This window comes from Oppia nitens, unplaced genomic scaffold (genome assembly GCF_028296485.1).
Source record: "Oppia nitens isolate AA-2021 unplaced genomic scaffold, nextdenovo-longstitch-racon4-pilon3 scaffold5_pilon_pilon_pilon, whole genome shotgun sequence".
Classification (NCBI taxonomy): Eukaryota; Metazoa; Arthropoda; class Arachnida; order Sarcoptiformes; family Oppiidae; genus Oppia; species Oppia nitens.
The window spans coordinates 7,076,368-7,097,327 of NW_026533243.1; the positions used below are offsets into that span (position 1 = coordinate 7,076,368).

The window sequence follows — 20,960 nt, forward strand, 5'->3', positions numbered from 1 at the left end:
GTTGTCACAATTGACTCTTTATGGCTACTTATGGATACTTATGAGTTATAAGTTATGACTATTGGATTATTTGATTAATTGAATGAATGACACAATAATTAGATTACCGATTAATCATTCAATTTACATATCAATAACATTTGGTATGTCAGCTAATATATAAATTGAATTTTAATTTTTTTCTAAATAAATCAACCAATGTATTTGCAAAAATATTTACTAATTATATCTCATATTAGTATCATATATATATAGCATCAAATAAAAACCAAACATTTGGAAAAAAAATGATTAATTTTATTCAAATATTTATTACTTAAGAGAATTACATCGATATTTTAAGGCTTATATTAAGTTTGATATAATAAGCTTAAACCTTAATGTCTAACACAATTACGTGACAACATATATACTACTCTACTGTATTTCATATGTATGTCTATATGTCTACTGTATATTAAGTATGTATTTTCACAGAAAAAATGATTATATAATGTTATATAATGTCTAAAACATAATTTTGTTTAAGTAGTTCATTACGATATATTAGAAATAAAATTGATAAACAGTTTTAAGAATAATATTGAATAAACAAAAATCAATAAAAATATCAAAATATAAAAAATTATATCATATATATTCAGTAATTAGTTAATTAAAAATATTAAAATAAAATTTTAAAAAATGAGTTAATAATTAGTATTGTTTACTAAATACCGTATATATACTGTATTAGTAACGGTTAAATGTTTGGCACAACTTTTAATTGGCAAAAAAGATTATCCTCTGATTAGATCAAGAGATTAATAATTGTATCAATAGATTGATCACTTGATAAGGATTGTCTCAATCCTCGAGCTTACGCTTTGGTTTCTTTGGATTACGAGATCGACTTTTAGCCTTACATAGAGGACATATCGGAGCGTTTCGGTGGATCTGTTGATGACATGAAAGACATGACTTCATTGGTGGCGGCTGTTGACGAAATGCTGCCGGAGTAGGCCTTTCAGTGGGTGCCGAAGTAATTGTCGAGTGATGCGAAACGGCTACCGATGGCATAGTAGCCGACATCTGTGGCTTCGGTCGAGCGGCAGCCATATGCAAGTGCTGTGCGGTGGCGGCCGCAGCTATAAGCGACTGAGGCAACACCTGATCATTAATTTCGGGCAACATTTGTCTCCACTCGTGTTTGCGTTTCTCAAACAACTCGGGCTTAAATTTGTCGCTCTCTTCGCACAGTTCTGGAAGTCGAGGCAATCCAATGTCAGCCCTAAGCTTATCAATCAGTTCTTTCAATGGTTGATACTCTTGCATAATGTGTTGAACATTCTCTTCGTGATGATTGCTGTCTTCATGACTCTGTTTCAACACATTTTCCATTGCATTGATATCTGCATGTATTTGTCTGAGCTCTTCCACGTGTGCCATCTTCTCCTGAAGCAATAAATCCATTTCCTTCTTGTATTCATCAAAACACTTGCCTTCTGTCTCTCTTGAATCCAATTCTTGTTTCAATCGTGACTTGAGTTTCTCMAACTGAATGGTACGAGACCTGCAAATATAGACATCAGTTATTCTGGTGATGACAATGACAACCAATCAATTGATATCATATATCAATCAACTCAATGGTCTACAAAAATAGATGGATTGGTTTATCATCTAAAATGTTTGTGAAAAATACCATCGATTTGATTGATGACAATCAATCAATCAATCACTTAATTGTCTGATAATAATAACTAAATGACATAATTGTTGTCCTCAATGGTAACAAACCTGATCTCTTTAAGACACTCTAACTTTTCCATCATAACTGTCTCGTTGTCATCCATTGTCTGACAACTCTTTATTGTCATTCAATAAAAACTCAATGAATGACATTCACTGTTGAGTGACATCTGGTCTCACATAACGACAACACATATGTTGTTGTTGTCTAACGTCAAGCAATACATTGCTCTCAACGTTACGATTGTTTGTAATCATCAAAAAAACAACAACTGATCCATGGCTTCATCGTAAACACCACTTCGCTGTTGTTATTCTTTTAAATCACTTTTATTTTTAAGAATCAGTTGTTATCAGTGATAATGTCGTCGTTATTTAAGAAGTCTAACCGTCGGTCACAAAACCGGTCAAATCAGAGGACACGAATGGACTCGGAGTCTGAAGACGACACCAGAAATCACTCAACTAATGGTGATATTAATGGTTTGCGACAAAAGAATAATAATGAGAACTCAGTGAAGATCAGTGACAATGACTTAAATAAGGACTCGGATGTCATACCAAAACCCAAATCAAATCCAAAATTAAGTTTTGATGTCGAAGAAGAAGGTATTCAATAACTTGTCGTTAATTTGTTAAAATAATTTTATAATTATTTATTATTATTATTTTAGGCGATGTCTTCAAAGTAAGAAAGTCTTCATATAGTCGTCGTTTGGCTAAACAGACAGAAAACAAAACAAAGAAAAAAGATATAAAAAAAGAAATCAAAAAAGAGAAGATTGAAGACGAAGATAACAATAATAATTCATACGATAAGACTTATGACAAAAACAAAAATGATTTAAATGTTGTTTGGATTAAGTCTAAAGAAATTAAAGAAGAAACTATTGAAGAGAAGCCCAAAGAAGCGACGAAGATCTTTGCCGGCGATCAGATTGAGTCAGAGAGTGAATACGAAGAAGAAGAAGAGTACAGAAGTAACGAACCATTTCATCACTTCAGAGGTGCTCTTGAAAGAGGTGTTATACCCGACGCTAAGACTATCTATGAACTGAAAAAACAACGACAAATGGCCAGAGATATCGATGACTTGATTATTCCAATAAATGAAGAAGACAGATATGAAGAACAAATGATTGGTTCACGAATGGTTAGAGACGATGATAATGATAAAAGTGATGACGACGATGAAGATGACAAACGGATATGTTTCTCAATAAACCAAAAGGAATTGGAAAGAGTTAAGAATAGAGAAGCCTTTTTGATAGCTCAGGAAGAGAATGACAACCCGTCGTCGCGATCCGGATCTGAATCGGACGATGAATTGGACAGATGGGAGAGGGAACAGATCAAGAAAGGCGTTCGTATGCCTGTCGTACAGATATTAACTCAAGAACAGGCCTCAAGTCGGGCAATATCTGGTCTATTCATTGATGACACTCGAGTCATGGATATGGATATCGATAGACCTAATCGTCACAAAAAATCTAATTCAATTCCATCGAAAATATTGAACCAAACAAAGAGTTCGATAACAATGGATGATATTTTAGAGAGAGTAAGGAATAAATTAACTGAAATAAAATCGTATACAGAAGGGAATGAAAGACAATTGAATACAATGACCGTTGAAGCGGATCAACTGAGGGATCGGTTAAGACAATTGTCACAAAAAAGAGAAGAACTAACTAATAGGTCAACACAGATAACTCGTGACCAAATGATATGATCACTATTTTGTGGTTAAATATGATATTTTTTAATCATATGTCTGTAAATATTTAATTAATTACTGTTTATGTAATTTTAGACATACCTTACATTTCCATTAATTTATACCATTAATTAATACCAATAAAAAATATAATATTTGTTAATATTTTGATGATTTTACTAATTAGACAAACTTTGTTCACAATTTAAATTATAACTTACGTTACACAAAGTACTACTAAAAAATGTTCAACAAAAAAAAGTTTGTCAGAAGTGGGGTTCGAACCCACGCCCTCATCAGAGGACCAGAACTTAAGTCTGGCGCCTTAGACCACTCGGCCATTCTGACTAATCATACTCTCTCTACAGTTACTTACAATACAAATATTTACGCCACTGTTGAGCAACTTTGGGAAATAAATTACAATTTCTATACACATTTTGTAAACACTTTATTACACTTTATTACACATTATACCGGTATATATAGTACTATATTAGTTGATAATAGAGTGCGCAATAGTAGTCAATTGGTTTGGTTTTGATTATCGGATTTTATTTTACAATTTCTGGTTAAACTTTTATGTTTGTGTCGGTTAACAATATCTTTAATTTGCTACTTGAGTTTTATACCATTTTACATATTAATTATAGATTACAAATAAGTTATAGGTTTTTGTAAATTAAATATATTTATTATTATTATTTAATATAATTTATGAAAGTATATATAAATTTCATAAAATATCATAATTTTTACAAAAAACAAACAAAATCATTAAATAACTACTAATATACTGTATATGACTACAAATAAATCAAATCCGGTTCTTAAGATTGAAGTTTCAAGAAGTATGTCTCGAAAGAGTAAAGAAATGTTTGGTGTAAAAGAAGAGTTAAGGCAACGATAAAAATGGCTTTAATTTTGGACATATTGTTGGCCTTTACTCGACAGCATTGGACTAATGATATCAATAGGAATGCCTCTAATAATAGATCGATAATAGGTTTTAGTTCTTGTGTCCAGAGAATGGCCGGTAAAGAAAATATCTTTCCGTACGAACAGATGATGAATGACGACAATAAGTTCTTCGGTTTAGATGAGCCGCACATCAATGTGAAGAGTAAATATAGCATTGAATAGAAAAGTAGATTTTCGGTTATACTTTTGGTGAAAATGAGATAAAAACTAAACTCGAGTTCAATATATGACTTGTAGTGTTGCGTCTCATTAATGGACGACCACTTTCGGTAGGCATCGCACAGACCAAACACAACGGCTAACTTTAGCGGCACTTTCTTATCAAAGACAGAGTTCAGCAAAATATGTCTATAAAAGCTTTGTTTTTGAAGAATGGCGTCTAAAAATAGGATACAATTGTCTAACTGGACGTATTCATCGACCGGTTGACCACATTTAAGACATTCAGTTAGCTTCAGATGAGTCGTGTTTTTCTTCAAAACGGGATTTATTACGGAACCGTTGTTCTGTCTGTTGCCGTATATCTTAAATACCGATTGATTGTCACCGAAACCACAGTTACAACAAACGTAGGGACCGATTGAGGACAACACAAACATTTCGGACATAATTAGTTGCAAAACTATTACTAAAACTAATTAATTAAATTAATTTACAATAAGGAGGACTAAACTATTTATATTAAACTAATCGACTGATTAGTTCAGGTGATGATTGCAATCACTTGTTTTACTGTTTTTGTTGCACTTCTTCTTCTTTTTTCAGTATTTCACTTTGTTTTTCTTCAGACAATTTAGTATAAGATTTGAATCTAATTGATCCAAATGTGTCTTTGAATTTACTGACAAATGATCGGTCAAATTGTATTTCCAACTCTTTGAGTCCTTCCGTCGAAATAACTCGTTTGCATTCATCGGCCGTCAGTCCCGACGCCGACGACTCGTAAAATGTGGGCTTAAAATAGATGTTTCTGTTGAGTCGTTCCAAAGCCGCTATGTTTTCCTCTAAGTCTTTCAGTTCATTGGTCTTCAGATCAGTTAGTTCTGCCTTAGGAAACAGTTTTTGCAACTCTTGTCGTAAATGTGTGGCAAAGTCGCGACCAGTTTTGGTCGTATCGATTGACCATTGATTGCAAACTAAGAGATATCTTCTATAAAGTGCAGACACTGAAGACATGTGAAGCGCTGGTTGTTTGGATGTCGTATCTCAAAGAAGTGGTTAGTCTTGAGATATAATTAAACGATTAATAATAATAACACAAGAGGTGTGTGAAGACTATAAGTAGGTATTAGTCATGCATTCAATCAAACAATCAAAACATAGACTCAATTCAATGATAAACATGTGATTCACTGATTGTTTTAATACACAGTATTGTCAATACAGAGGGAGACTCTATAATAGCATTCAACACATTCAGTGCACAGTTATTATAGCAAAGTTTGGATAACTTAAGGGTCATTGGGAACGACACAATAATTGGGACTTTATTGGGAACACCCTATTGGGGACACACTTTTTTATAATGAATTTTAAATACATTTTATTAAAAAAATTTAAATTCTCCATAAAAAATTCAATATTTATATTAAAGATATATTTTAATTAATTAATTATCGATAATTGCTATTTTTGGCAATAGAGAGAAATTAATCTACAATATTAATTTAATTACATTTATTTATTTTTATTAAATTAAAAAATATATACTAAATATAAATGATTTTACTTATAAAAAATTAACAATACCTATAACTAATGACAATTAGACTAGAAAAATATTTTTTGATTATTATTTATTGCTTTATTATCTACTAATTGGTCGCTAACTAATTGGTCCCATAGCTAGAAGATGACCTCTTCATACGATTTCTTCATGTTTGTCAACTTTGCTAATAAGTGTTGAATTGTTTCTACCCTTTGAACTAATTTTGCCACAAATATAGGGTAACACTTCGTCAATCACTTTATTGGTGAATTCAATGCCTTTATTCTCTTTAATCTATTAAGACAACAGAATATTCTTCAAGAATATATAAATATTGTAAATATATTGTTTGTTATAATACCAGAAACAACATAAACAACTGTCCAAACGATACTTTTCGTAAGTCAAAGTCTTCGGTCATCGATTTAGTTGCGGGAAATGTTCGCTTAAAATAATAGGATCGCAGGTATGGACTGAATAAAATGGTGACATTGATGGCAATTTTAATCATGAGAACCACTGATATAATTGCAAACCAAAACCACAAGAATATGAAAATCTTTTCGTTATACATATTCAATGGCAATATACAGAGCGAGTCAAACGTTTGGATGCTTCCGCCGGAACCATACTTATGAAACATGCATTTCGTCATCTTTGGGAATACCTGTGCCCAACATAACAATCATAACTATTAATACATAAACTAATATAAGGCTTACCCGAGTCAGTGCATCTCTTTTACTTTCGGGTTCAGACAATATAAAACTAAAGACATTGAGTCCATAGCTATAGAACTCGCCGTTAAACAAGAGATCAATTAGAAAGATCTGTAGGAATGCGTTAAACAATGCTAATAGACTACAGCTCAGGTAGTTTCGGGCATAAGAGTCGTATTTGCGGTATTTGACCAGACATTTACTAATGTGAGTCTTACGACATCTGTTCAAACAGCGGCTATCTTTCTGGTTGTGATGACACTCCCAATTCAATAATCTATCCATTGTTTCGCTCTCCAAGTTCTTCCAGAACCAGTGCGGAGTGTAGAAGAATAGGGCCTCAATAAAGTAGATGAACCAAATCCATTGGTAATACGGATATTTGATTTCATCGGTTCCCTCACGCAAACCAGGATAAGCCACTTCTTTGCCGAGCTGTCGATTAAATGCGTTTCGGATCAGATAAGTGTGATGTATTAGACAGTAAGTGTTGAGTACCGATCCCTTTACAAAATCTCTATTGGAATCGCAATCTATAGGTTCGCCGACAATCTGTTTAGTGGTAACAATAAGAAAACAAAATAATAATAGCATTGATGTATATTTGCAATGCAAACGAAATGCTAAGTCTTCAACACAGGTCTTCTTAAACTTTAAAAAGTGTAATAAATTTCTAAATATATCAATCATTGTATCATTAGTTTTGACAAAACTAATGTTTTAATTAATTAATCATTTATTTTATGGATCATTAAACAAACTAAATACAATATCAAAAATTATTAAATTATAACTTTTTTTATATAACTTTTAAATATAATTTGATATTTTTATAATCATATTACATATCGATTAAAAAATTAAATACCATTTTCCCCAATTTATTTCTTCATGTTTACATTATAAATAAAGTTAACAATTATTCTTAATTTAAATTAATTTAATATTAATTGTCTTAAAATTAATGATCTGAGTCTTCGATGACTTAATTATTCACAAACATTACCAATGCTTATAATATTTTTAACTTTGAGTGAAATGTTGTCATTTTTAGTCTGACTCTATAGTAAATTGACACTTACCCGTAGTTTTGTTTTTACGATATTGTTTTACACTAGGTTTTACTGTATATACTGTAAAAAATGAGATAAAGTTATCAAGATAATTCTACACCTAATTTCCAAAATTCATTTAATTCAACATGAAGCATTATATAAAGTAATAAGGTAATTTAATTACAATTGTTTAACAATTTTATAATAAATATGTTTAACTAATAACTTTAACTATGTATAACTTTAATAAGTTATTTATTTATATTTTTCAATAGTAACAATAAATAAAACAAAATAAGTTAGTTATTTTAACACCTAAATAAACAATGAATTAAATAACAATATTGAAAATTTAGTGCAAATGTAACAATAAACGCTTTATTGCTTATTGACAATAGCTTTAAAGTTTAAAATTAGAAATCATATGTAAAGATTTAATTAATTTTTAAACAAATATTATATATAAATATACAGTATTGTTAAACATATAAATTTATTAAATTAAAAAGTATATTAAAATCCAGTACATATCATATTAAGTGATATACAATACCAATTGCAAAATCAATGTTTTTTTTCAATAATATAATCTATTCATTATTATTATATCATATAACTTATATGATATACAATTACTATAAAAGTTTATAAACTTTAATAATCACTGATTTATAAGTAAAACTCTCGACACAGGTATCTTAAAATTCAATACATCCTATATTATTGAAATATATTATATAATAAACTGAATGTCATTTTTTAGACTGTTATACACTTTAGGAGAAAGTAAATTCAAATAAATATATGTATTGAGAATATACGTGGTCTCCAATGATTTATATTATGGCTAATACTCGAAGCAATTGAAAGAATATATCATGAGGGGATGTAATGTTGAATATAGTGACCAACATTTTTATATTATTCCTATATTTCTATATTTAATTTCTATGTTTCACATGTATATATATATGTTAATATAGCGAAATAAGCGATTGCATGAATTTATTATAATTTTATAAATACTATAAATAATATGTAGAAATATTTTTTTTTAAACTCAATAACTGTTATTTGAATTATTATTATATAAGATTTTTACATTTATTTTCTTTGAATTATATGACAATATTATAAATAACTTTTAAAATACAATTAGATTTTCAAAGATATACATTAATAATTTTTGTAAACCTATCGCATACACAGTTCTCCACTATACCTGTCCGTACAGATCCTCGATTGCTGTGTATATTACAACTTGTAATTTACAGGCAAAACCTGTATAGTTGTGTGAGTCTAATGTCAAATCTAAAACTACTGTAGAGATATAGACATATAAGCTATGAATCCAAAAGGTTGCGATCAATAATTCAATAAATATTGTATACTATATATAATATTTTTTATATATTTGATAAAAATATAATTTAATTTTTAAATTAAATATAGATTTAGTGAAGTGATACTTGACTTGAATTCAATATGAATTTTATATTTAAATACATATATAAAATAAGTTTATAATTTTATATTTTTATAAATTACTTATTTAGCTTAAAATTATAAGAAATATCATATCTAATAACTTAAATAAGAATAAAACTTAAAAATGATTAAAAAATGTCTTTTTTATCACTTTGTTGGCAATAATTTAGTTATCAATATCATTATAATTTATCATATCTTCACTTTTGTAGTCAAATTGGGATCAATTGATTGATAAACATATATCTGGAAAATATATAATACAAGTGTCTAAACCATAGCATTTGACTCTTGTGTTTGTGAAGCGCACACAACAACAGATAATAGTCACTAAAAGATATAATATTTATGTCATAATCAGCTGTTTTGGTCATAACATTGATGGCAATACTGATTGGCAGTTCAAACAGTGATAAGTACTTTCTGAAGATAGATATCGATTGCAAACAATATATCGACACATCTTTCATGTCTTCTTTAAGATCCCGAAGTGCTGTATATATAGACCGATGGTTAACGTGACCACTGATACCGTAATCATCAAAAGTCACTATACTATTGATGTTATGCTTTTGGACAAACTCTTTGACATAGCGTTTGATGACAAGTTGGTCCCACCAGACACTGCTATTGTCTGGCAGTGCACTGTCGTCAATCACATGGACATCGTTGACACCTAAGACTTGACAGCACTCTTGCAGTTCCCGAACCCGTTGGCCACCGATTCCGTAAAAGTTGCCGTTTGACAAACACAACACAAACACCCGATGTTTGCGGTCAACGCTGTCTATAATGGTTGGCCCGAAAAACATAGACTCGTCATCAGGATGTGCGGTCACAACCAAAATATTCTGATCACTCTTTACCGGCGCTCTACGGCCCGATCGGTGGCCACTAAGCACTAAATAAACGGCAAAACTGACGTAAAACAAGACAAGTGTTTCAAAAAACATTTTGTTTATAATGTTTGACAACACTTGACATCAAACGTTCATAGAGTACGTCAACACTGAATATCCATTCAATTGAATTGCATTACATTTTATCCATTCATTCAATTGAATTATTGTAAATGCAATAAAAGTTTTATTATATTTCAATCTTTTATAACAATCTAATCAGTTGTTTATTTATTTATTTATTATTTGGTATTTTATTTTTAATCTGTTATATAATATAATAAAATGAATGCATAATTACTAAATTTCATGAGATTTTCTATATATTTTGATTTAATAGTATTTTATAAATATATTTTTGTTGTTGAAAAGATTAAACTTTTAAATGAGTAAAATGCTTCAAAACTAACTTTAATAAAAACAAAATTATCAAACTAAAATTATTTGAATTAAAATTATATATATATATATTGATAAGTTAAATGTGTGTGTGTGTGTGTGTGTGTGTGTGTGTGTGTGTGTGTGTGTGTGTGTGTGTGATTTAAATTTAAATATTATCATCCGTTTGTATTTTTATATAACACTAAAATTGCAGTAAATATTAAATAGTTGTATAAAAGTAGTTGATGTTTAATATGATTTTTATCTCATATTTAATAAATTTATTTTTCACATCAGATGATTCAAATAATATGAATTCATATAATAAGAAGTTGTATATTAAATTTAATATTTTTTAAATGTAAGTCTATTCAAATTATTTAATTATTTTTTAATTTTAAATATATGATACGCTTAGTAACATAATAGTACAGTAGTGGTTGGAAAAAATGCTGACAAATTATTTCAATAACATTTAATCTGATTTTGTGTTAATCAAAAACTATCAAATTTTATAATAAATATTTATAATCTTATATAAGAATATACTGTACACGTTATACAGTATTAATATTAAAAACAAATGTTTTTTTTAACTAAATGAAATTTTGTTTTCTTTAATAAACTTTGGTATATCGCATAAGCAAACTTGAAATATAGGTAATGTTATACACTGTTGTACATATGTATAATATACAGTATAAATATATCAAAATTACTAAAGCAAAGTACAGTAAATTTTTATTATTGATATTTTGCTATCAATAATACACTTACGGATATTCTTTCTATAGAAATGGCATTTACCTTATTTGACAAACTTTTGAAATGCATTTAAAATCTGAAATAATTCTAAACTTTTATAAAAAAAATAAATGTTATTCAAATAGATGTGAATTTTTAAGAAATATAAAAGTTATATACTGAATATATTTATGAATAAAGTTTGAAATACCATTAAAAATTAAATTTATTTTTTTATATAAAGGCAATAATATAATAGAAATACAGTTAATTAAATATAAATACATAAACTATATTTTATGAACAATTTCATTAATAACAGTACAATAAAATAACTGTCAAATATATATAATACATATTAATATGTTATATATAACTTAATGAGTACTGTATAATATACAATGTAAATGAATGTTACTAAATGTATAATAAATATCTATAAAATGTAAATTATATAACTTTTGAAGTCATTTGATTTTGATGTAATCGGCAACAGAGCTGATGGGTGTCTGACCGACCATGAAGTGGGCAATCTTGACGTGGAGTCGGAAGTCATGTTCATTGGTCCACAACTGTCCGCACAAATTACACTTAAATATCTTGCATTCATTGCTGTGTTTGACAGCGAAGTGCACTTGAATCGAGACTTTGCTATCAAACATATCACGACATAGTGAGCACTGGTAGAGATGGTGTGCGTGAATGTCCATCAAGTGCTTCTGGAGTTCATCCGGTTTGCTGAACGTCTTAGTGCAACACTCGCAGCCATAGTTTGTGGTAACAGTTCCCATATGGCAGTTAAGTATATGTGATTCAAAATCAATTGCGGTCACAGTTTGGTCGCAATGCGGACATTGAGCCGATTGGAGGGCCAATGGATGGCTGGGAAGTTGCTGTTGATCTGCCATAAGGTGTGACTTAATATGTATGCGAAATGACTCAAAATCATGAAAAGCGGGCGAAGGAGAGCATTGATTACAGAGTAAAACTGTTGACGGCTGTGGAGGTGTGGGTGTTGTGGGCGCCACAATCAGCGATGATTTGCTTATTTTGCCCTTTTTTGGTGACGGCGGTGATGCCGAACCATTGCGGAGACTTGAGTGTCGAAACATTAGATCACTAACTGGTGTGAGGCCTGGTATGGGTGGCGGTGGAGGCATCAATGATTGCCAACTTGAAAGGCCTAAACCGCCTAAACTATGATATAAAGGATTTTGTAAGAGACCGGCAAACAGCAGATTCAGATGTGTTTGTCTCATATGGGTCTCAAGTGATGCACATTTGATACCACAGAAGCCACACGTTATCAATGTTTGTGTCGGCGATGAACGCGATTCACTGTTGTTTGTATTGGAAGGACTCAGTCGGGAAACGCTTTGCACCACAGGATCCGGTGATACCTTTAGTTTACATTCAATGATATAAACAAAATTTTTGTCAATAAATATATGGATGAGAGAAATCCTCAAACAATTTTATATTAAATTCCTATTTAAAAACTACTGCTGTTTTAAATTACTAATTGAACGTTGATATGAATGAGTGACTTATCTCAGTAATCAATTTCAGGAATTTATTTAAAAAGCAATTAAACTTTTTTCATAACTATTTTTTCGAGATATGCAAAAACTATATATATATATATATATATATATATATATATATATATATATGTGCTTAAAAATTATCTTATTTGTTATGAATTCATGTCAAAATATTTAGCTATTTTGTTTATGTATGTATGACTATATGTATCTAAAAATATTATCCGAGATAATATTTATATGACAGAAAACACTAAAAAAAAAGTTTTAAAATCAAAGAAAAGCAGCGAAAAAAACAAATTATATTCTCTAACAAATATAACAACATTTTTTGATGATATAACTAATGTATTTAACAGGAAAGTGGGCATAAAAATTATGTTAAAAATATCTGACAAATACCTTATTAGTGGCATCGATAGTCTCGCAACGACTTTCCTGCTTCAATGGGTTTGTTGTACTTAAATTGATATTATTTTCAATATTTTTATCGTCACTATTCATATCAGTGTTATTATCACTGCTTTTGGTGGTGCTATTGTCATCGTTGTTGATATTGTTGTTGTTAGTCGTAATAGTAGTGGTATTGGTATTGTTGTTGGAGTTGTTACTATTGGCGTTTCCATTGATTTTATTATGATTGTGATTAACATTTGCATTATTATTGTTGTTGCCATTGATATTATGTACTGAGGAGTTGCTGTTGATGTTGTTGTTATTGCCGCCGACAGTACTGTTATTTCTTTTGTGGTTTTGCATATGACTGGTTAGGGCTGATGTATGTATTAGGTGTTCCAAACAACGGAGAGAACAGGGAGGTTGGTATGAGAGAGAGAGAAAAAAAAAAGATTGATAAGAAAAATACATGTTTAATATTTCAGACACAATCGCTATTCAATGTATATTCAAAAAAAGTAACAAATTCTTAACAACTTTTTTTGTTTTGTTTTTATTTTATTTTTTTGTTCTCTTAACTAATGTATTAATAATTCAAATGCTAAATAATTTTGAGCTCAGGGTCTAACTCACTCTCTTATGTTTAACTCATCTTCATATTACTAAATATTCATATTATTAATGTTTGTATAGTCAGTCTGTATGCCAAATGTATACACATTTTTAGTTATATATGAGTACTGAATGACTGAGCGCTGAGTTCATGCAAAAAGATTATAAAAAATAAGTGGAATTTTTATTTTCTATATATCATGTGTGAGTGTTGTGTATGTGTGTGCCTGTTATGACCATAAGTGATGGTATGTAATAACCACTATAAGTCCATACCTGCAGCCGTATTATATCCTCGGTTACAAATAGCGCACTGAAATGGTTTCATCTGATCGTGAGTTTTCATGTGAATCTTCAAGTGATCGCTGCGTGAAAAGGCTGACTCGCAATGACAGCATCGATACCTCTTATCGCCTATCAGTTCACATATCAAATGGGAGAGATTTTTAAAAAAGAAAGAAAAATTTTTAACAATTTTTTCCATACCATAACCACTAATATATAGCTTAGGTATGTTAAAAGTCAGTAAATATGAAGAGAAAAAAATGATGAGTAAAGAAATAAATATATGAATTGATATGAAATGTGTTTTAATATTTTATTTGAAAAGAGGATCTCATGAGTGCTCATAATCTATAAATAATGCTTAAGGGGTAGGGATTGCTAATTAAGTCATCAAAAGCAATGAATCAATTAATTGCATTTTTATAGTCATATAATGTGAAAAAATAAGAAAAAAATAGTAGGGATAAGAAAGGTGTCATTTGATGGCTACCTGTGTGTAACTTCACGTGACGGTCACGACTTCGCTTATGTTTGAAGAGTCGCTGACAATAATCACAACGGAATGGCATTTGGTCTGAATGTATCTGAAATGATAGAGACATACAAAACACGATAAGATACACACAAAACAGTATAACGAAATGAACAGTCAGGTAGTTATGTGAGCCGTAAATAAAGTTATTAACAAAGTCTTGTGTATTCAGTAAATGCTTTACCACTGAAATAACCATTAGGTTTAAAGTAAGGATAATATTCCGGTGCCTCAGAGCTGGAACCCAGACCTGACAGTGAAAGAGGCTCTGCTTTTTTGTGCATAAATATTACGGCATATATTAACAGATAGTCTGCAAGTTTGAGAAAATAGTCAGAAATGCCTGTTTGTGTTGTGATGTGAGGCAGTAATAGAGAGATCTGCTCTCTTGATGTCTAAAATTTAGTTTCAAAACTTTTGGCAACAGATAATTAAGACATAGCACTGGCATAACAAGCATAACACCGGCACTATCTTTCAGTGCTCTCTCTCTCTCTCTCTCTCTCTCAACTGTAGAGCATAGTACAGTATATGCCAATAGCATAGGCACTACATTTTGACTTGTATTGAGACATTGACGTTGGGCTCAATTCTAGTAATTTTGTTTCTCTCTCTCTCTCTCTCTTTCTATGCATCTCCCTGTGCCCTATATTTACTGCCTTTAATCGGAAACACAGCGGGTGGTACTGGTAGAGGCACCCCAGCCTGCCTCAGGTATAATTGCAGGTGATTTGGGTGGTCTTCCCGAATGTTTTCCCCACTCTCTCTCTCTCGCTTTCTCTCCCTAAGCTATCAGTGAATTTGTTGGGCTCAGTTATGTGCCTCTTATATTCTCCAATATTTTTGCAGCCCAGTGCTGGAACATTATACATACTGCCCTTTGATATGAATAGATAGGCATATTGTGGTCGTGTCTCCCGTTCCTGCCGTTCCCCCCTTCACTTTCAAGTTCATTAGGCGCTTCTCTTTTGTTGATTTCTTAATCTCGAAGCACAGGCTATACTGTAGTTATGCTACAAATATATGTATACATCTCTGTATTGATGACCACTGTTCCCATCTCAAGGACGACAGGCGTACAAACAATTTTCATGCATTGGGTGAAGCACTCGGTGCTCAACACAATTGCACTGAATATACAATATATTATATGATATGAACACATAAAAAGGCAAAGAGGGTTCACTTCATACAGAGATAGCAGAGTTAATGTTCACAAAGTTATGGGCCTTATAGTGATATGCCTGGGAGCGGGACAGGTGGACCCGCCACCACTATCACCAACATCTTAATAAAGACATCTTTTTTCTTTGGCATTTCCAATGCATTGGTGGCGTGGGGTTGGGGTGCGAGTCATTCAACATAACTAAACTATACTAACCCTAATATTTTTCTAATATAGAGATACCTCTAGTAAAGTAAGTATATTTTGAACTTTACTTTATATGGCTTTACAACTATTACTCGGGAGACACTGTCACTACGGGTGGGGACAGATGGGTCATAGGGACCTTTGGCTATGCATTTAAAGGTGAGGCATATATGCCTCTATTACGGATATTAAAGTTGTCCCTTAAGTGACGGCACAGATAGGCTTATGAAAGACAATGAAAAACAGATGCAAATACTATATACACACACAACTCAAATCCGCAACTCATTAGCAGTTAAACTAAAATTTTTTCAATGAATTTCTTACAATACATTAACCCATTCATTGTCTACAATATTAATGAGAAATATTTACTACTAATACTGATGTCATTACGCTATAGTAGAAAATCCATGGCTTACCTGTTCGTGTCTTTTCAAATAAGATAATCGTGGAAATGCTTTATCACAGAAAGTGCACGGGTATGGCGTACCCTCTGTCACACCAATTGTATATGATATCTGTAGATCATCGATACTGGACGAGGAGGTCGTCTCACTCGATGCCGTTGTCTCACTTGGACTGCACGGTGTAGTCATCTCTATTCAAAATCATAATAAAATACAATATTAATAATATATATATATTTTTAATTTTATTATTTTTAACTTAAATTTATTTATTTAATAAAACAATTTATAATTATAGCTTTTAAAAGTTATTAATAATAATTCAAAAAAAAAATACTTTTTGTTAATTGAGACTTCATTTTTAACAAACAATTTAAAATTTACTGTTTAAAACACAAATTACACTTTCAAATAGCAAAACTAATTATGATAATACTAGTTGAGAGGTAAACTTTTTTTAACATAAAAAATATTAACTAAAAAAATTAAAATATGTCTAAAAAATATATATTCTCGCAAAAACTTTTTGACTAAAACTTTTCAATAGTGTTTGAGAGTGTTTGTGATGACAAACACATGCATTGGAGTTAAGTGTTGTCACTAAAAGATGCAATAAAACGATTGCTTGATTTTAATAGTTAGCGAGTAGTAGTAGTAGTGAGAGCTGATTGAGGAGTACAACAACAACAACACTACATTTATAAAACTACTTGAGTTTTGAGGCACACGAGAGACACTGGTATCCAATGTTGACTATGCATTGGACTTGTTTGAGATGATAACGTAAAAGACTGACTCTATTAGATGTTAGCGGGACTTGAAGATAGCCCAACCCATAGTCTATGGTACACGACTTGATGTTTAGCCTGAATTATGGTTTACTGCTATTACTGCTACAAACACTAGTATTGTGTAGTACACAGTGTTCTGGTCATTGAATGTATGTATATATATATATATATATATATATATRTGTGTGTGTGTGTGTGTGTGTGTGTGTGTGAGAGAGAGAGAGAGAGAGAGAAGGAGGTGGGGGTATCACTGCCTATCCATTTAGGGAGGAGAGTGAAAGATACCAAAGCTATGGGCTGAGGAGCAGCTAACAGAGCATCAAAGTGGTGAACCGGTAGTGACCCTTAACATTGGACTATCGCCAGTCCTATTCACTGATTGTTAGTCTCCCTTTAAAATCTCATTCAAAGAGTTTATTCTAAACTTTTTGATAAATCATTAGTTGTTTGATGGCATATATATCTAAAGCCATACTAAGCTTAGACCTGGAGTGAAACACAACTGTTTATAGAAAATCTTCTAATGGCTTGCAATGGTAGTTGTGATGGCCTTAACCTAAGTCAATAGAGATAAATACAGAGAATTCAAACAATGCCCAAACAATTGGCGAGTAGTGCCATAACAGTCTGACCCAACAGTCAGGCCTAATACATGCCTAACACTAGTCCTAACTCAAGCCTCTCCCACTCACTCACTGAAAACATTTGTTTCGCAGTGCTCTCCACTTCTTTACTAAATATCTCAATTCTGTGGCTTCAAGTCAACTGTGATTGACATTGAATTGTGGGTGCGGTGGTACTGACACCAGGCTTTAGATGCGCTTTTACCCATAATTTGGGCTTTAGATTCACTACTACAACACCACTACTACCACCAACACATCCCCAATAGATCCCAAAGAATAAAGTTATCACTGGTTTTTGCCTTCAAACACACAAAAGTCAAAATTGAGTGAAGAGATACAAAGCCGTACAATATGTGTAACAACACCTGGACATCAACCACCACCCCATCCCTATTTCAATCAATATACTATAGCACACATACATTATGGCCTTTTTTGGCATTATTTGCCATTTCAGTCATCAATGAATGGTCTGTTTTGGGCAAAAATCCAATTTAATTAAAGCAAAAATAATGACAAAATGCCTGAAGCCATGCATCGTATGGTTTCCCTCAATACGAGCGCTGACCCAAAGCAGACATCGGTTGGACACAAGAGTATGAGTTGCCAATGAAGTCAAGCTCTGGTGTCACTGAATTCAGATGACATCAGCTGTATATACAATAGCTTATGTATCACAAGTTTTATGTGCGCTTATATGTGCAGAGCCAGTGCCTGACCACCCGTCATGAATACCATCAAAAGGTCAGATCAACCATTGTTTATATTGTGCTCACATTTGACTCAATTTACAAACATAACAGTGCTTTCAGTTAAACCGTTTCAACTAATAATGACAACAAAGTTATTGCAAAACAAACTCATCTACAAAACAGATATAAAGATTGTCAATATATGACAGTCAGACAGTGAGAGTCGATGAGAGAGAGAGAGAGAGAGAGAGGTCATAGTTAGTCGTTTTCGGCTCAATATAATGAAAATCCATGAATCAGATCATCTCATGAAAAGGCTGTCCAAACAGGGAATAAATATATCTCTAAAAATAATTTTTTTTTGTTTGGCGACAATTATTTTGGTTCGTTTCACAACATTTTGCTATTTCGTTACAATCAATAATATTGAAGTCAATCTATGGCACTAAATATATAGTAAAATAAAAAACAAGAATAAAACAGATATATAGAGAAAAATTCGTAGGGATTGCCAAAAAAGTCATAAAATGCCACTAACTTTCAAAAAGACAAGAGATAGAGATAGCTGAGCACCAAATGGCAATGGCAATGGCTTGAGGGCTAGCCATGCCAATTGAGCTCAGGTATCAGTCAAGCGATTTGGGTGCAGCAATAAGACAACTGTCCTGTTGCCAGAACCTGTGCCAAAGTTAGTGACTATTTCTTAAGCGTTCAGCACTTATCAAAAGTATTGGTTTCCGGTGATTATATGAGATTCGCTACACTGATATCGTATATTACACTCACTCTTATTACAAATGGATAGTTATTATTATAGTTTGTATGAATTCATTCAATGTTTTATTTTATATAACCAGTCCTGTCCTGTCCTATCTTGGGATATGTATGTATGTATGTGTGTGACACTAACACTTCCATCAGTACAGCCAACGAACTACATTTCAAAGCTAATTATAATCAAAGCATTTAGTTTTGATTTCATAGGAGTTTTTAACTGATTCACATCCCTCTCCCGTCACTGTATCAAAAATATAGCAAAGAGAGAGAGAGAGAGAGAGAGAGAGAGAGAGAGAGAGAGAGAGCTGAGAAGCTTGGGATAGATATATGAATGCGTGCACTGGGATGGCATGTGATTGCATGTCAAGAGATGACACTAAGACAAAAACCAACTGTTCTGTTGAACAAAAAAAGAAGTCCTTCTTATTTAATGACAAAACAAAGTTTAAAGACCTGTTGCTTTCTGGGAGAGAAAGAGACACTTGAATTGCGATTATAGCCGCTATTGTTGTTTAATATGAGTCCAAAAAGTAGTGGTTGTGTCGTGTCTTTCTTTGATTGCCAGTCCATATCGACTGCACGCACACACAAACACATCCCCAGGTCTTACAAATAATCAGATACAAGACTCTAAAAGATACAAAGTTTTATATTTCATAACCAAACAAATAGCAACAACAAAGACCAGTAAAGTAATTAAACTCATTAACTGTTAAAAAAGTTGTCGCCTTTTATATGTTACGATTAAAGTCAACGGAATATATGATATGTATTATTATAATCAACAAAAACAAGAGAGAAAAGGACCCCAAAAAAACAATGATATATTTGTTTGGTGTAAATTAATTGTTATGTTTGCTATTGACAACAGACCTTCAATGACCACGGATATGATGAGGAATAAGTTAGTTAATACATGACTTGATAAAACTTTTTTTTTATTATTTCAGATACCGGCGCTCTCTGACTATAAGTGCGCACCGATCATGTCATGCATGCAATTGAAATCCAAACGACGATGAAAATCAGTCATCAACTCATTCATTGTTGTTATTATTATTTTTGATAACAACAAATAACCCATAGATATGAAGGAATGGCTATCAATAAGGGACACATCTGTTGTGTGATTATTATTAAAGTCAAGAAATCAGTGTTTGTTATGAATGAATGAGTGAATGATATGATATGACAGAGTGTTGAGTTCCGGGTGTCTTAAAGTAAAAACAACTCATATATTCTTTAATATATTTATAAATTATTTGGACACAAAAAATATTGATTTCAAGGTATATAAAAAAAATAATTTTGTAGGAAGTGATTCAATAGGAAAGTCTGATTTTGCTGATGGACTCATATTGTTGTTGTTATAATGGCTTTACTAGTAATAGGAGTGTATGTTTGTTGTGTCAGATAATTGTGGTACAGGATTGCTACCTGACTTACAATCAAATGGTGTGGCTATTGAAGGAGTTATACAAAATATAAGTCTTTTTTTTG

General features: G+C 31.5%; 7 protein-coding genes and 1 non-coding gene across 8 annotated transcripts; 1 reads left to right on the forward strand and 7 right to left on the reverse strand.

The window, feature by feature from the left end:
- Nucleotides 1-671: 671 nt before the first annotated feature.
- Nucleotides 672-1,921, reverse strand: LOC128961779 (zinc finger C4H2 domain-containing protein-like). The gene is made up of 2 exons (XM_054308049.1): nt 1,780-1,921; nt 672-1,552 (listed from the first exon to the last, which is right to left on the reverse strand). Exons 1-2 carry the CDS (start codon nt 1,857-1,859, stop codon nt 847-849), a joined length of 786 nt encoding a protein of 261 aa, XP_054164024.1. The 5' UTR covers nt 1,860-1,921; the 3' UTR covers nt 672-846.
- A 3-nt stretch (nt 1,922-1,924) lies between these two features.
- Nucleotides 1,925-3,463, forward strand: LOC128961692 (PAX3- and PAX7-binding protein 1-like). Its single transcript, XM_054307952.1, has 2 exons — nt 1,925-2,340; nt 2,406-3,463. The coding sequence occupies exons 1-2, from the start codon at nt 2,094-2,096 to the stop codon at nt 3,461-3,463; spliced, it is 1,305 nt and encodes a 434-aa protein (XP_054163927.1). The 5' UTR covers nt 1,925-2,093.
- A 249-nt stretch (nt 3,464-3,712) lies between these two features.
- Nucleotides 3,713-3,796, reverse strand: Trnal-uaa (transfer RNA leucine (anticodon UAA)). The gene has a single exon. It is a non-coding gene; the product is annotated as a tRNA-Leu (tRNA).
- A 457-nt stretch (nt 3,797-4,253) lies between these two features.
- On the reverse strand, nt 4,254-5,108 carry LOC128961780 (protein ARV1-like). Its single transcript, XM_054308051.1, has one exon. It carries the CDS (start codon nt 5,035-5,037, stop codon nt 4,279-4,281), a length of 759 nt encoding a protein of 252 aa, XP_054164026.1. The 5' UTR covers nt 5,038-5,108; the 3' UTR covers nt 4,254-4,278.
- Nucleotides 5,088-5,804, reverse strand: LOC128961784 (ubiquinol-cytochrome-c reductase complex assembly factor 2-like). Its single transcript, XM_054308056.1, has one exon. It carries the CDS (start codon nt 5,603-5,605, stop codon nt 5,159-5,161), a length of 447 nt encoding a protein of 148 aa, XP_054164031.1. The 5' UTR covers nt 5,606-5,804; the 3' UTR covers nt 5,088-5,158.
- Nucleotides 5,805-6,273: 469 nt separating this feature from the next.
- LOC128961693 (innexin shaking-B-like) lies at nt 6,274-7,546 on the reverse strand. Its single transcript, XM_054307953.1, has 3 exons — nt 6,860-7,546; nt 6,499-6,804; nt 6,274-6,431 (listed from the first exon to the last, which is right to left on the reverse strand). Exons 1-3 carry the CDS (start codon nt 7,544-7,546, stop codon nt 6,291-6,293), a joined length of 1,134 nt encoding a protein of 377 aa, XP_054163928.1. The 3' UTR covers nt 6,274-6,290.
- Nucleotides 7,547-9,599: 2,053 nt separating this feature from the next.
- LOC128961781 (N-acetylglucosaminyl-phosphatidylinositol de-N-acetylase-like) lies at nt 9,600-10,404 on the reverse strand. Its single transcript, XM_054308052.1, is given in 1 exon segment — nt 9,600-10,404. A coding segment is annotated over 1 exon segment (753 nt). The 5' UTR covers nt 10,353-10,404.
- Nucleotides 10,405-11,890: 1,486 nt separating this feature from the next.
- On the reverse strand, nt 11,891-16,763 carry LOC128961694 (zinc finger protein 521-like). The gene is made up of 5 exons (XM_054307954.1): nt 16,587-16,763; nt 14,751-14,844; nt 14,252-14,389; nt 13,370-13,740; nt 11,891-12,823 (listed from the first exon to the last, which is right to left on the reverse strand). The coding sequence occupies exons 1-5, from the start codon at nt 16,761-16,763 to the stop codon at nt 11,891-11,893; spliced, it is 1,713 nt and encodes a 570-aa protein (XP_054163929.1).
- Between the last annotated feature and the right edge of the window lie 4,197 nt (nt 16,764-20,960).

What these genes read in the sequence shown, in the direction of transcription:
- LOC128961692 (XM_054307952.1), top strand. Translation starts at nt 2,094, where the DNA reads ATGTCGTCGTTATTTAAGAAGTCTAACCGTCGGTCACAAAACCGGTCA. An exon ending in TTTTGATGTCGAAGAAGAAG is followed by an intron (nt 2,341 to 2,405) that starts GTATTCAATAAC and finishes TTATTATTTTAG; the next exon opens with GCGATGTCTTCAAAGTAAGA.
- LOC128961780 (XM_054308051.1), bottom strand. Translation starts at nt 5,037, where the DNA reads ATGTCCGAAATGTTTGTGTTGTCCTCAATCGGTCCCTACGTTTGTTGT.
- LOC128961784 (XM_054308056.1), bottom strand. Translation starts at nt 5,605, where the DNA reads ATGTCTTCAGTGTCTGCACTTTATAGAAGATATCTCTTAGTTTGCAAT.
- LOC128961693 (XM_054307953.1), bottom strand. Translation starts at nt 7,546, where the DNA reads ATGATTGATATATTTAGAAATTTATTACACTTTTTAAAGTTTAAGAAG. An exon ending in AAAGAGATGCACTGACTCGG is followed by an intron (nt 6,805 to 6,859) that starts GTAAGCCTTATA and finishes TGTTGGGCACAG; the next exon opens with GTATTCCCAAAGATGACGAA. An exon ending in AGTTGTTTATGTTGTTTCTG is followed by an intron (nt 6,432 to 6,498) that starts GTATTATAACAA and finishes TTGTCTTAATAG; the next exon opens with ATTAAAGAGAATAAAGGCAT.
- LOC128961694 (XM_054307954.1), bottom strand. Translation starts at nt 16,763, where the DNA reads ATGACTACACCGTGCAGTCCAAGTGAGACAACGGCATCGAGTGAGACG. An exon ending in ATTTGAAAAGACACGAACAG is followed by an intron (nt 14,845 to 16,586) that starts GTAAGCCATGGA and finishes CTATCATTTCAG; the next exon opens with ATACATTCAGACCAAATGCC. An exon ending in CTATCGATGCCACTAATAAG is followed by an intron (nt 12,824 to 13,369) that starts GTATTTGTCAGA and finishes TGTAAACTAAAG; the next exon opens with GTATCACCGGATCCTGTGGT.